The sequence below is a fragment of the Pipistrellus hanaki genome (assembly GCF_964339955.1).
Source record: "Pipistrellus hanaki genome assembly, chromosome: 10".
Classification (NCBI taxonomy): domain Eukaryota; kingdom Metazoa; phylum Chordata; class Mammalia; order Chiroptera; family Vespertilionidae; genus Pipistrellus; species Pipistrellus hanaki.
The window spans coordinates 20351557-20366490 of NC_140512.1; the positions used below are offsets into that span (position 1 = coordinate 20351557).

Sequence of the window (14934 nt, forward strand, 5' to 3'; positions counted from 1 at the left end):
TTTCTTTATACATCTATATATTTATATATTTGTGTATGTAAACCTAGGTGACATTTAAAAATGTCAGCATAAAGCCAAGCTCTGTGTCAAAGAAACTGAACCCGACCGTGGCCTAAAGGAGACAGCTGCTGAATTCTCCCAGGTAACACGTCAAAGGCAAAAGGCCACAGTGCTGGGTGCGCTGCCTGGCGTGGGCATTCTGCCTTCTCAGTGTCCCACCACCCTGGGCACTGAAGGAAAAGGACCTTCGGCACACCCGCTTCCCAGTTCATACGAAGGATCAGGAGAGAGAGAATCCAAGGCTGCTTTTCTTTTACACACAATTGGCTTGATGAGAAATGTGGTGATGTGGCTGACAGCAGCAAGGGAGGATAAGAAATACACTCACTAGTTACCACATTCCCAGGCACTGCTCGCATTATAATAGAAGAAGGAGAGAGCCTGTTTTATGGGCAGTCACCCCACTTTTTCTTATTTCTCATGGTCTTCTAACAGTGCATAGAAATATTCGCTTACATTTTCTTATACTTTCATGGACCTCCTTCCCGCCCTCCCTCCCTCCCTCCCTCCCTCCCTCCCTCCCTCCCTCCCTCTCTTCCTTCCTATCTTCCAAGCCAGTGAATAAATACTCATTGCTCGCTCTCCTGCTGTGTGCCAGGAGTAAGCTTTGGGGATATCATGGTGACAGAAGTCAAGGGCTCTCTTCTGTCCCAGCGTGTAGTCCAGTGGGTGAGAAAGATGTGAAGCCAGTTGCTCTGGGAGTGACCCATAGGCCCTGGAGGCCCTGAGACCATTTTCATATTAGAAATACGTTGGATTTTCTATCCTGTTGTTATTCCCTCTAATGGTACCATAGTAACAATAGGTCAAGTCAGTAGTTCCCAATTGTTCTAGTACTCATGGTATTCTTTGCTTTTAGGCACTTATGATTTAAAAAAAAAAAAAAAAATGAGGACGTCCTAAAGGTCATTATTTTCATTAACTCCGGATCTTTAGGTACACAACTCTTTAATATTCCATGTGACCATATGAGAAGCACATCCTAAGTACCTCTGCATGTCGAAATATGCTGCTTATCTGAGGCAAAGCTGTGTGATTGCATTGTGAATTGAGCTGGTTGCCCTTTTCCTGGAATACCATATTTACTTGAAAGAATGACTGATAGATAAATTATGGTTAGTTGAACTTGTGAATTTGACAGAGTTAGTCTGTCACGTCAAGAAAAACAGCTAACAGAACAGTATTTGTTGCTAATAATAAAATGTGAGCTTTTGCACACACAAAAAAATTTGAATAAATGAAGGGAAGTTTAAAAAACTTGCCCCTACCACAGGGAGCTTCACATCTCCTAAGACTTAAGGCCTTTCCTGGTGAAATTATGGGTAATATTAAAAAGCAGAGTGGTTTTTTGTTGTTGTTGTTGTTGTTTTGTTTGTTTTTTTGGGGGGTTATATATTGAAATTCATCATCATTCAATTCTGTATAACTCAGTATCATACATAGGTCAAAGATCCATTTCAAGTACAGAATAGACCAATGGATTTTACAGTGTCAAAGTATGAAAAGTTCATAGAAATGCATTATAACCAAACTTTAAACTATCCTTTTTAAGTTCTGGTGTAGGCTATCCACAGTTATCTGTAAATGCTAATGATATGGTCTTTCTTATCCTAACTACATAATTACATGAAAATGGATTTTCTTTATATACTTCAGCCAAAGTACTATATTGCACCACATTAAATGGGGAAGTAGATATGAAAATCCAGCTGCCTTTAAAAAAAAAAATTATTATTTCAGAGAGGAAGGAAGAGGGAGAGATAGAAACATCAATGATGAGAATCATTGATTGGCTGCCTCCTGCACACCCTCACTGGGGATCGAGCCCGCAACCTGGGCATGTGCTCTTGATCAGAATCAAACCCAGGACCCTTCAGTCTGCAGGTTGACACTCTATCCACTGAGCCAAACCAGCGAAGGCCCAGCTGCCTTATAATAAGCTATTTGTAGTAATGGAAAACAATGTTACTTGTCTCCACTTTTTTGAGAGAAGAGGAAAATTATTGTATAAAAATAATATGTTGTTTTTACAGCTAATCAATAGCCAAGTGACTGTGATTATTTGAGTTTTCTTCTACCTCAGTGGTTCTTCTTGTCTGGCTTGCAGCAGAATCACCTGGGGGATTGTTAAAGCGGAGATTGCTGGGCCCACTCCCAGTGTTTCTTACTCAGTGAATTCTGGGTGGAGCCTGATGATGTACATTTCTTAAGTGCTGCCGATACAGTTGATCCTTGGATCATACTTTGAGAACCACTGTTCTTTTTCTTTGGATTTATTGGACAAACCTATTTGAGTTGATATTTGTGAGAAGAAAAAGATTGGGTACAGTCAAGGGCACGTACCTGAAATCAAACCTGCAATCCTTTGGTCTACCAGGTGGCACTCTAACCACTAAATAAAACCACCAGTTTGATCCTCACTCCAGTCGGGCACGTACAGGAAGGCAACCAATTGATGTGTCTCTCTCATATCGATGTCTCTCTCTCTCTCTCTCTCTCTCTCTATCTCTATCTCTCTCTCTCTCCCTCTCCCCCTCCCTCTCCCCCTCCCTCCCTCCCTCCCTCCCTCCCTCCCTCCCTCCCTCTCCCTCTCCCTCTCCCTCCCTCTCCCTCTCCCTCCCTCTCCCTTTCCCTCCCTCTCCCTCCCTCTCCCTCCCCCTCTCCCTCCCTCTCTCTCTCTCTCTTTCTCCCCCCCTTTCCTCCCTCCCTCTCTCTCTCTCCCCCCCTCCCTCCCTCCCTCCCCCCCCTCTCTCTCTCCTCTCTCTTCCTCGGCCCTTTCCTCCCCCTTCTCTCTCCTTTTCACTCTCTCTAAAAATCAATGGAAAAAATATCATCGAGTGAGGATTAACAACAACAAAAAGATTGGGTACAGGTATAGAGACAACGGCTGGAAGTGCCCTTTAGTCACAGAAATATGGGAATTAATTGTAAATTGAGCAGAACAGTGTGTTCAGTGTCTGAGGCTTTACCCTACTTACAAGCTAACAAGTTAGCCTGTCACAGTTTCATGGTTGCTAGCAGAGGATTAAGAGACTTCTGGTTCAGAGACAAAAGGGATTTTATTGCAACAATTGCAGTTGCTAGAGAATCAGCATTTATTATGGTGATTTCCCAAGCCCGATTCCCCTAAGGACAAGGGAAGGAGAGCCAGGCGATGGCTATACAAGCAGTGGGTAATGTTGCAGTAGAGGAACCCTGAACCTAGGGATCCCCAATGTATGTTTTCATAACGTGCAGTAAGCCCGCCTGACCTTTGTCCCAGAGGACACATTATCTTTACTGTACTGGACAGTAAACAGACCTGCCCTGTGCCCAGAGGCAGAGGAGACATTGTCTTCCAGGACTGTTTGTTCTGATCGAAACATCCTTGAAAAGATGATGGGAACAAAAGGCAGTGCCTCTGCCTACGCATGTTCAGAAATGTGAGAGGGGCCTGGGGAACATTGTAAGTGGACATAGGAAAAGTTGAAAAGGTTTGCCTATATCTTAATTACCTGTTGGTCATAAATCATGAATAACTGAGCAAAAACCATGAGAATGAATTTGAGTCTTGGACAAAGCAATCTGTGGCTCCTTAGTGAGGGAGAACGTTCTCTGCCTGTGTGGCTCCACGTTATTTTCATAAACGCCTGTAACTGTCACTGGGAGAAAAATTCCTCATGTTTATAGGATCTACGCAAACTATAAAACTAAACAATTTTATAAATTTACAGGATGGGGCAAAAGTTGATTTACAGTTGTTTCTCTGGGAAATAATATAATAATAAATGGGTAATACAATAATTGATGAATAATAATAGAAGAATAAACTTTTTTCCATACTCACAACTGTAAATCTACTTTTGCACTGTCATGTATATATAAATATATAAAATATATAAATTTAAAAGTAAAATTAATATTAATTTAATGATAGTGATAGATTAATTATAATAAATTATATTTGCAATATGATTTTTTTTGGATTTAGCATATCTCTTTTACATTGGGCTGTTAATGAGTAATTTTCCACATTTTTTTCCTCTATCTAAACTTCTCTAACTTTCTTTTGTAAAGCCTTCAGTGATTATCATTTGACCATCACTTGGCCCAACTGCATCATTAACTTTTGTTTTTCCCTCATTAGCTCAAGATAATTAAAGTAATATACTTGGCACAGAGTTAGTCCAAACTTTTTGGATCCATGTCACAGAAAGCAAACTTAAAACTGGCTCTCATAGCTTGGAAATGATGGTGAAATTGTCTTCAGTGATGAAGAGTGAGATATATTTCTTGCTTTGCCCAAGCCAGTCCCGGTGTAGGCCTGTGCCCCCTCCAATGCTCCAAAGGGGGTTCCATTCTGGGTGGTAAGCTGGAATGCTCTCCCTAAGTATGACTTCATCAAAGGTTCAGGTGTGCCAGGCTGCTCTCATCCTGGGGTTCTCTTAGTCTCCGTGCTGTTTCCCTGTTTGGGCTCCTTCCTCAAACAGTGTACTTCATGATGTGATCGTGGAAAATGGCTTCTGCAGCCCACTTATACATCATCCTTTTAGTGCTGTGATTTTTTTTCAATACATTTCGCACAAAAGGTACCTGATTGGTGCCTAGACCTCATTTTTTTGGTGAGGTGGGTGGAGGTGGGAAATCACTGTATTCAAAGTGATTGTTTTGTAAGTTTTATAAATTTTTATACATATATACACATACATATACATATATATACATACATACATACATATATATATATATATATGAAATGTTACTTTATATTCTATATAAAGCATCTATAAGCATAAAAAATTTTAGTCCCTATGATTTACAAACTCTGATTGGCCAGAAACAAACACATGACCCCTTCCTTGATGGTTAGGGGTCTAGTGATTAACACCCAAATCAGATCGAGTGGTGGATGGATGGGGCCCTAAGCAAGGTACAATATCTAGTACTTTGTGCCACAAATTTAAATATAGAGCCTGGAATTGTATGGCTCTGCTCAGTTTCAGATCCTGAAATTATATGGCTCTCTGTTCAGCCATATGGATTCATTTAAGTGACTCAGAATTTTGTAAATTATTTACCATTATACAAGTGAAAACAGTGAATTGAAAATTGTAGGAAACTTGTAGACCTCCAGGAATATGATTGTGCCATTCAGCCCTCCATCATTCCTCACCCTCACCTTGTGAATCTGTAGACTTGACTTGTAGACACACTGATTTCTCAGTTCAGTTAGCTGATGTGCGTGGTCTCTTTGGGCTGCCAGGAAAGAGCCCACAGTTCATTGTTTTGTCCTGTCTTTCTAGGGTAGCCTTGAGTGTGCATCCATTTTTGCTCTGTCTGATAGCATGGTACCTATCTCAGGCACAAATGACGCAGGCTGTAGTTGTTTTATGAGAAATTAAGATTGGAGAGAGTGGGGAATTTGGACGATATAGATTCTGGTATTTATAGTCATCAGCTTATTGTTACATTCCAGAATGTCAGAAATGTCTTATAAATATGTACATTTAAATTTACAAAAATGTTTTGTTTTATAGTTTACATAGATCCTATACACATGAGGGACTTTGCTCCCAGTGATAATTACATGAATTTATGAAAATAATTTCAGGCGGAGAACGTTCTCCTTCCTTAAGGAACCATACATTGGTTTGTCAAAAACTCAAGTTTATTTTTGTTCTCATGTGTTTTTGCTCAGTTATTTATGATTTATGACTAGTAAATAATTAATACAGGATGTGGCAAAAGTAGGTTTACAGTTGTTTATATGGAAAATACAATAATAAATAATACAAGAATAAGCTCTAACCTATTTTTGCCCCACCCTGTGTATTCATTAACTATAAGTTCAGAGCTTCTTATACTTAAATGTAAAACAATATATATTTTTAGATTCTTACCCCTGTTGGGGAATTAGAACTAAAAACAAAATATCCTAACCCAAGAATTCTTTTCACAAAAGTAGTAGAGGAAGAAAACCCTTTTATTCTTGAATATGCGTTGACCCCGAGCGTGGTGTGCATCTCCTGTAGTCACTAACGATTTCACAGACAAAAGAATCTCATCCCCTTCTATATCCAAGGTGATGCAACCCGTTGCATACATGTTTTCAAAAACAAACAGTAACTAGTCCTTAAATACGAGGCTTGACAACACCTTTTGCCACACCTTGTAGTTCCCCGTCCACTAACTTTACCTGTTAACTGGGGAGGCCATCTGGGTTAGATAATTGGCCTCATCCAGAGGAGAAACAAACTTCTCATTACCTTATGACAGTTTTGCACTTGGAGGAGGTACCCACCCAAGTTAGGATGCTACCTTCTCATGTAAACCAGAACGGGGCACCATCTCCTCTCTAAATGTTTACATTTCAAAGAAGCGGCTCCCAGGTCCTAGAGAAAGACATTCTGGATCGTAAATCTGATTTTAAAAAGAAAGGCTTAGTTTTCAAAAGTATACGTACATATCTGGGCATATATGTATGTGCATATATATATTCACACTCATACATATATTTGAAAGATGAGAAAGTACTTTTAATGTTTCCAAAATAAATGCTCTAAGAAAAAGGAGGGGAGGAGAAAATTTTTCTTTAAATAGGGATAATTAAGCCTCTTGTTTTTAGTTTATATTTGTCCTTACTCTGGCTTTCTTTGCTTCTATCTTAAATATTAGGACCTTGATTTTATTAATCTTATAGTAGCACTATGATAAATATAAGTGACTTCAAATGCATTTGTAACTTGGATGTAATTGCAATTTAGTTTTAATTGAATGTAAACATTTTAATTTGTTCATTCTACATAAAAAGTAGGATTTCTTAAAAAGTAGATTAGCATTTTAATAGCTGCCTCGTGTCCCCCTGACTGCAGAGGAGTTCCTTCTATGTTACTGAGGGATGCTCTTCGTCCTCTCATCATCCCTGCGGTCCCTTAGCATCAGATGCTGAGCTCCACTTTGTGCACCTGCTGTGCTCAATATTTGCTCTCCCAGGTGCAGTTTTACATGGTTACCTTCACCAGCCTAACCTGGTGACTGCAGTGGTCACACACTTCAATCTTTCCTGACCAGTACATGTTACGTAGTCCTTGTTTCTTCTTAAAGGAAGGGTGCTCCCAACCTTTCAAACCGCCTCTGGATTTAGATGAAAAGCAATAGCTGCCCCCCCTGAGTATTGTTAGGACAACTTACTCTTTTCTTTCTTCCCTCCCCGTCCACCACCTTTGAAGTTTTTTTTTTTTTTTTTTTTTTTTTTTTTTTTTTTTTTTTTTTTTTGTGTGTGTGTGTGTGTGTGTGTGTGTTTTCTTTTTTCTTTTTTTCATATTGCTTTCTGCCAGTTTCTCAAACATGACTGTGTGGACTTGAGAACAACCTTTAACTAACTCTTCCCTCTATGCTAGGCTGAAATATTTAGAATGTTGGAACCGTAACTGTGTAGCATTTGTAATGTTCCTACTAGGGCTCTGCATAGAAGTGAGAATTGAAAACTAGTTACATAAATTGCTAAGCTTTGAACGCTAATTTTTCCCAGGCACTTCTGCCTCTAGGACATGTATTCCACAAAGAGTATTTGCAACTAGCAAGAAATTAAGTAGAAATTCAATTAATAAGAGAGCCATCCCCCCACTTGAATGTTAAACAGATAGCAGGATTTTTTTTTTTTTTTGAGCTGTAAGCCTTTGACTAGATGCTCTTGCAAAGTAAGCTAAGTGTCTCATGCCACCAGTTATTTTAAGAGCTATGCAGTGAATTAGAATTTAAGATAATGTCTAACACCAGGAAATTTTTGTTTCTTTTCTCATGAAGATTTAAAATTTTTTATCTGTGTTAAATGTAGTTTGATTATATTGTCTACTATTTCTGATGTTTCTCCTTGAGTGGCTCTCAGACCCGACTAGCCTATCTCAGGTAAGTAAGCCCTTCTCTAGCCCTTTGAACTGTTGAGTTATTTCACTGACAGAATGGGCCATGGGGGGCTGGCTGTTCAGTGAAGCTCACTGTGCCTATGGAACCCCTTTTGCGTATGGGTACTGGGATCTAGATGGTTCCATTATAGCGTGGCTCCTGCTGACTCAGTTTGCAGTGGCCTAGGAACCCACAGGCCTTCTTGCAGACAGCACTGCGGGAACCACCCAGGTGTGATAGCTGGGTGGACCTCTCCCATTGGAGAAATGTGTGAGCCATATGCTTACAGTTGTGCTTTTTTCACAGAACCAAGGACTCTGTTGTTAATTAATAATAATGGGTGGTTTATCTTCGAATTATTTTTATTGGCAGATGCCCAGAATGATTCAAAGCTATCTGAAAATGAAGAACGCCCTCGTTCTTTATTCAGCTCTTGCTTTTCTATGTAATGTACTGATATCTTGGGAAAATAATTTGAATATCAAATCACAAATAAAATTTAAGCAATATTTCCTCCACAGAATTTCAAATAGGACATTTAACTATGGCCTGTTCTCAGATCCCTCTGATAATTTAGTGTGTGTGTGTGTGTGTGTGTGTGTGTGTGTGTGTGTAGCTGGAAGGGGAAGGGGGTAAAGAGAAGGAAGCCCAGAAATGTGCCATCCAATTGTATCAGTCATAAATAGCTTAAGTAAATTCAACTGCGTTTCTGGTTGATTGCGTGTCTAACACAAGATAGCTGCCGAGAATTCAAATAGAAATAAGTGCAAAGTCAGAGGCGACAGGGATCACATGGGGAGTGTGTCAGGAAAGGTTGATGGAGATAAGTGTGATGGTTGATAGAGGATCACCAGGGTGGCAGGAGGAAGTGGAGCAAATCACATTTTGTTAAGGGAAACTGTCTGAAGATTTGTGGCATGATCAGCAGTAGGTGTTCTTGGAACTATAAGTTGTATTCGGTAATGCTTGGAGCATAAAGCACTGAAGGAATGGCTAGGGAAAATGGGAATATAGCTCATAATGAAAATCCTGAGCCCTGTCTCAAATAGCAATAAATATGTTCATATGTAGCTGTGGCCAAAGACAATGTGCAGCTAAACCAGCAATTTTCAGCCCTTTTTATCTCATGGCACACACAAACTAATTTCTAAAATTCTGCGACACAATACAAAATATGTATGTTTGCCAATCTGACAAAAAAAACGAGTATGATTTCGATTCATTCATACTGGACAGCTATTGTGTTAGCTGTTATCTTTTATTATTTATTTATTTATTTTTGACAATTTAAGGAGAAAGAGATCCGGGCCTTTGACTAAATTTAAAAATTCTTGCAGTTCACCAGTATGCTGGGGCACACCAGTTTAAAATCACAGAGCTAAACAATAGAATTGTAATATCTTATTTATGTTCTATGCGCAGATGTTCTCGGTACCTACCCATCAGGATGAGCCTGACAAATAGTTGGTTAAGTTAAGATAGCAGCTACTGTTAAGTGTGAAGAATAAGAGAGCCCTACTTTACAAAGGCCATTTCATTGGTAACATTTTCACGTGACGGTGGCATACTGGCAGGGACTCAGATGGTGTGAAGCTCCTATATCAGTAGGGAGTGAAGGAGAGGTTTAGGATGGGCTAAGGAGCCCTTGTCACTTGGGTGACAGGGAAGATAGACAAACAGGGGGAAACTTTGCAGTCCTGCATAAGCCACTGCCTCCTGGAGCAGCAGATCATGTTGGCGATGATAATAGTGGTGGAGCGTACATTGCACGAGACGTGGCTATTTTAATGTGTAATATTTTAAAATTATGTTTATCTGACTTCTTGGCATCACTGCCATTTACACCCCAAAAGTCAAAGGTTAAATTATCATTATTGGCCAGACAGTTAAAACATGTTTTAATGGGAAGCTCAAACTCTCGAATAAAACTTTATCTATAGATAGAAATTTTTAGTGCTTTGGAGAATATATGTGGACAATAAAAGCATTTTTTTTTCAGTTGAGTTTTATTTATTGAATTTAAGTATTATGAAGTAATAAACAGATGGGACTTATTTTTGGGAACTTGTTTATGTGTTTAGAAAATACCAAAGATAGTTTTGATATAATATAAAATTCCACCGTAAGAGACAGAAGGAGAAAGAAAAACGAAGTGTGTGCGTTGGAAGTTGGATATACATCTGATGAAGTTAGAAATGCCTTATTCTGTACAATTTTACCTTTTTTTAGGTGCTGGTGAATCTGGGAAAAGTACAATTGTGAAGCAAATGAAGTAAGTAGATTTAAACATTAAATTAGTATTTTTATGTTAAACTGTACCCTTCCATCAAAGGAAGTAAGTGTTTTCTTTTTCCCTTTGTCTCCTTAGAATTATCCACGAGGCTGGCTATTCGGAGGAAGAATGTAAACAGTACAAAGCAGTGGTCTACAGTAACACCATTCAGTCCATTATTGCTATCATTAGAGCCATGGGCAGGTTGAAGATAGACTTCGGTGACTCAGCTCGGGCGGTAAGTTATTAAATTCTTTGGAGCAGGCCTGATGAGTATAAAGAATAATAACTTGCATAATACCATGCCACAAAAACAGATTTATCAGGTATCTCAGAACCATTTTATAAAAGGAATCAAAGGATGGCGAGTGAAGTCAGAAGCTTTAGAAGTGAATGAAATAAGAATTCACAGAGTGTGTAATCTTCCCTTTATAGCTAGAATATTCTCCTTGTCCATCAGAAGATTTGGACAATTTAATAACTGTTGCAGTGTTTTCTATATATCATGTGATATTGGGTTCCTCCCTATCTCCATAACAAATTTTAGTCATTACTGCTGAGTTTAGTAAACTGCCTACACTGGCATTCTTCTAAATTTGTTTTTGTAATTTGGAATGCTGAAATGATCTAATTATTTGTATTCATGCCCAGACTAAAAAAGCAATCTAATCTCTTATAATGAAAACAGAATAAAAGCTTGCATGTCTTTAGAATAGGAAAGTAACTGGCTATGAGGAAACATATATCAGAATGTCAGAGCTAAAGACAAGGACCTTAGGAGACAAGGTCCTTTCATTTTTTGAATATAGTTTTTTTCTTCACTGATATATATTTTTAATAACTGGTTTAAAATTTGATCTTAGAAAACATTAACTGAATCTTCAGCTTATTTTTTATTTTTTTTTGTATAAAGTAGATGTATTATTATTGCTATGACTACAGTTTTATAATTCCTTTGCATTTTTATGTATTCAAATGTGTATATGCCACCTTCCTACTAATAGTATGAAGATTTTTTTTTTTTGTATAGAGGCTATTCATACTTAATAGGGAAGAAAATGAATGAAGGCAACCTTAGAAAATAATACATTAGATAAATCTATAAAATCGGTGTTGTTTTTTTTGTTACCCTAACATTTCGTTATAGGTTACTATACTGTATTAATTTTCTTATCTCCTTTTAAACAAAAATTTAAAAGCTTAGTGTAATGAATTAATATTTTCAAGTATTTCAAGATCGTTTTAATAATAATTCATAACTTTCTTCTCAATTGTCATTTCTGAAACAAGGTTTGATCATATCCAGACATTTTTTTTGCTTTACTTGTCCATTGAATCTGTACTTTTATCAAATGCTTTTTGAGCTCTTAGTCTTATACAGAGGGAACCACCCTTAGATAAAAGTCAAGAATTTATATAAATTTTACTTTACACTAATTCTGATTATGGTAATTTAAAACTTTTATCAAATTCTCAGAGTATTCTGCATTCATATCTTACATGTGATTAGAGAGCAAGGTTTTGTGGCCTCCAGCAAGTAACAAAAGGTCAATGCAAGCAGTTGTTATAAAGTCTTCTTATTTCTTATTTTTCTCTCAAAGAACATTGCCATTTTCCGCCTTTTTGAAAGAAAAAACAATATAATTTGGACTTTGTTTCAGGACTGACTGAGAGTAACTACTCTCACCACTCCTTTTGGACACTAGTTATACCCTAGTCCCTGTTCACCTTCAGCCTGCTCTGTGTACGATGGCTATTATTAACCACTTCATGCAAATGTGTTCATTCTTCCACTTTGTTTTGATCAGTTCATTCTGTCTTCTGTTGACTTGCTTCTACACAAGCTTATACATAACTCTGAGGCTTTTGGAATTGTGCTAAGAAATACAGAGATGAATTAAACATGGCCTGGGCTTGAGGAGGGGACCTGGGAGCTTGGGAGCTTGGTAATGAAACGTGTGAAAATTTTCTAGACAAAAAATAAAGAAAGGGCATTTTATAAAATAAGAAACAATAAAGTCAAAGGGTGAATATATTTCTATTTCTAAAGAATTAATTCCTGGAAGTATTAACGTTGAGTTAAAGGGTAACTAGATTTTTAATTTTGATATGTACCGAAGATTTGCTTTTAGAAAAGCAACGTGAATAGTCTTTTCTAGAAATTGTGCATCAGTGTCTATGACAGTCTGGCCAATTTAGGTATTATCAACATTTTAATTTTTAGTATCTCATGAGTGAAAAGTATTTTTATTTTTATTTTTTATTTTCCTGATTTTTAGTGAGGTGAGAAATTTTTTTTTTTCCTTTCATGCACTCCTCTTAATGTTCTTCACTCAATTCTGTTATTTGTTCTACTCACATTGTGTCTTTTGAAATATCAAGGATATTAACCCTTTTTATATTTTTCTCAATATATTTCTTTTCCTTTCTTTTAAATAATATTTTTCTTATTACAGAACTTTTAATTTTGTTTTCACAATTGATTCTGACTTTTATGTTGTGTCTTGTTAGACAAATATTCAAGTTAAAATTACTGTAAAACTACTCTTATTTTTCTAGAATATTCAGTTTTATTTCTTTAGATTTTTATCTTCACCCACCTGGAAATGTGAGATTGTACGATCTAAGTGTATTTTATAATCCGATCATCTCTTGCCTTACAACCACTTATTAAATATTCAGTTTCTTAGTGACTTGAAAAGGTGACCATTAGCATTAAATTATCCGTGTTTCCGGGCTGCATTCTTTTTCCCCACTGATATATTGTTTTCTTCGCTAGCTCAGTCACTTATTAAGTTTTTTAACCTCTATGAGATTATTTCATTATAATAAGATGGAAATAATAATGACATCTACTTCGGAAGGTAGTGAACAGTAATGACATAATGAACACCAAGTGTTTACAACATGCTTTGGTTATAACACTCAATAGATGTTTGCTGCTGCTATTGTGATTATTTATAATTATTATACCACTATTATTATTCTTGTCAGAATCACATTATTTTAGTCTCTGTTGCTTCATAGGATTGGTATTTGGTACCGTGTTTCCCCGAAAATAATACATCCTCCGAAAATAAGACCTACTTACAGGTTTCCTTCTGAGTGAAATATAAGGCATCCCCCGGAAAATAAGGGCCCCCCCCACCCCTCCCAAGACTAAACATGAGAGATTTGGTCCACTGATTCTGAAAGAAATGGAGTCACAAGAAATTCACCAGGAAATTCAGGAATTGGATTGTTATGATGATGTTCCAGAAGATGATGATTGTCATTGAATAAATGAGTAAATTCTTGAGACTATAGGATTCACAGTTTGTCTGATTTGTGTTGATAACTACCATACTACCGTACTACCATACCGTATGCAGGTAATAAATTTCCTTTATTTTCACTTAACAGTAAATGTGTACCATATTCTTCATGGAAAAATAAGACATCCCCTGAAAATAAGACCTAGCTCATCTTTGGGAGCAAAAATTAATATAAGACACTGTCTTATTTTCGGGGAAACATGGTAGGTTAAGAGCATGCATCTCATTGTTGTTCTTTTATCAAAATATCAAGGTTATTATGTGTCTCTGAACTTGAGAATCAGCTTCCCCACATTCCTGTTGAGACAAAGGAAACAAAAAGCCTTTGGTATCTTTAGAATTACATCTTGATATGTAGATTAATTGGGTGAAAATTGCCTAAAAAGAATGAACATTTTAAGAAATGCTGACTTATTTGCTGTGGTTTGCTTCATATTTGGCAACTACTAGATTTGCAAAGCATATTACACATTAGTTATTTAAAATGAGAGGAAACAAAATTGTTTTTAAGGATGACTTAGAGCAATCAAATTTTGTACCTAATATCCTCTCAAAACTCTCTCGGAATTTGTGTATTCAGTCTCTGAATGATAATGTATTGATAAATTAGATTCTTCCTAGTAGTGTGAAGCTAGGGAAGCATTATGTATGGGCATATTACCATGTCTAAGACACACTGCATTGCTTAAACAGTGTGGCTCTAAGTGGCCCATGGGCCAGTTTCTGTCCATAAAAACAGGATGAGTACAGAATTAAGAGTCAGCATTTAGACAGATTAGTAGAGTAACTAACATATATTAACTCTGATAGTTTAAGAAAATGGATTTACATAGTACTTTGTCACTTAAATTTTATTTTTCTCATAGTGTTAGTTCTGAAATAGTTTGGAAATAAAAACAAATCAAAACACAGACCAGCCTTCTTCACAGAGAGTTTGACAAGTACTTAAGTCGGAATGACTTGGGCTACACGGAGCTGAAAGCCTTGCCTGGGGTTGACTTAAACAAGCTCCCATTCTCCCTAATGCCTCAGCTTGCTCCCGCACGATGGCTACTTCTCTGTCCCTCTAATTTGTAAATAATTTCTTTAGTCAGTTTATGTCTGTCTGCCAGATTGCTTTTAACAAAGGTTGTACCAATTTGCCTTCCTAGCAGCAGTTTAGGACAAGACCTTTTCTTAACTCTCTAAGTAGTAAAAATTTATGAGCGTTACATTGAAAAATTACTGGGTATTTTATTGAATTTTCTTTCAATTTCATTTACAGTTTCAATTTTTAGTATAATTTTATAGTTTTATTTTATTTCTTTTTTTAAAAATATATTTTTAATTTATTTTTTACAGAGAGGAAGAGAGAGTGATAGTTAGAAACATCCATGAGAGAGAATCATCGATCAGCTGCCTCTT

General features: G+C 37.0%; 1 protein-coding gene across 1 annotated transcript in view; it reads left to right on the forward strand.

The window, feature by feature from the left end:
• The window catches only part of GNAI1 (G protein subunit alpha i1), a 69735-nt gene that overhangs the window by 34276 nt on the left and 20525 nt on the right, over positions 1 to 14934 (forward strand). Inside the window, exons 2-3 of the mRNA XM_084897043.1 lie at positions 10174 to 10216; positions 10313 to 10454. Coding sequence (XP_084753169.1) covers positions 10174 to 10216; positions 10313 to 10454 — 185 coding nt within the window. The remainder of the gene's footprint in view (positions 1 to 10173; positions 10217 to 10312; positions 10455 to 14934) is intronic.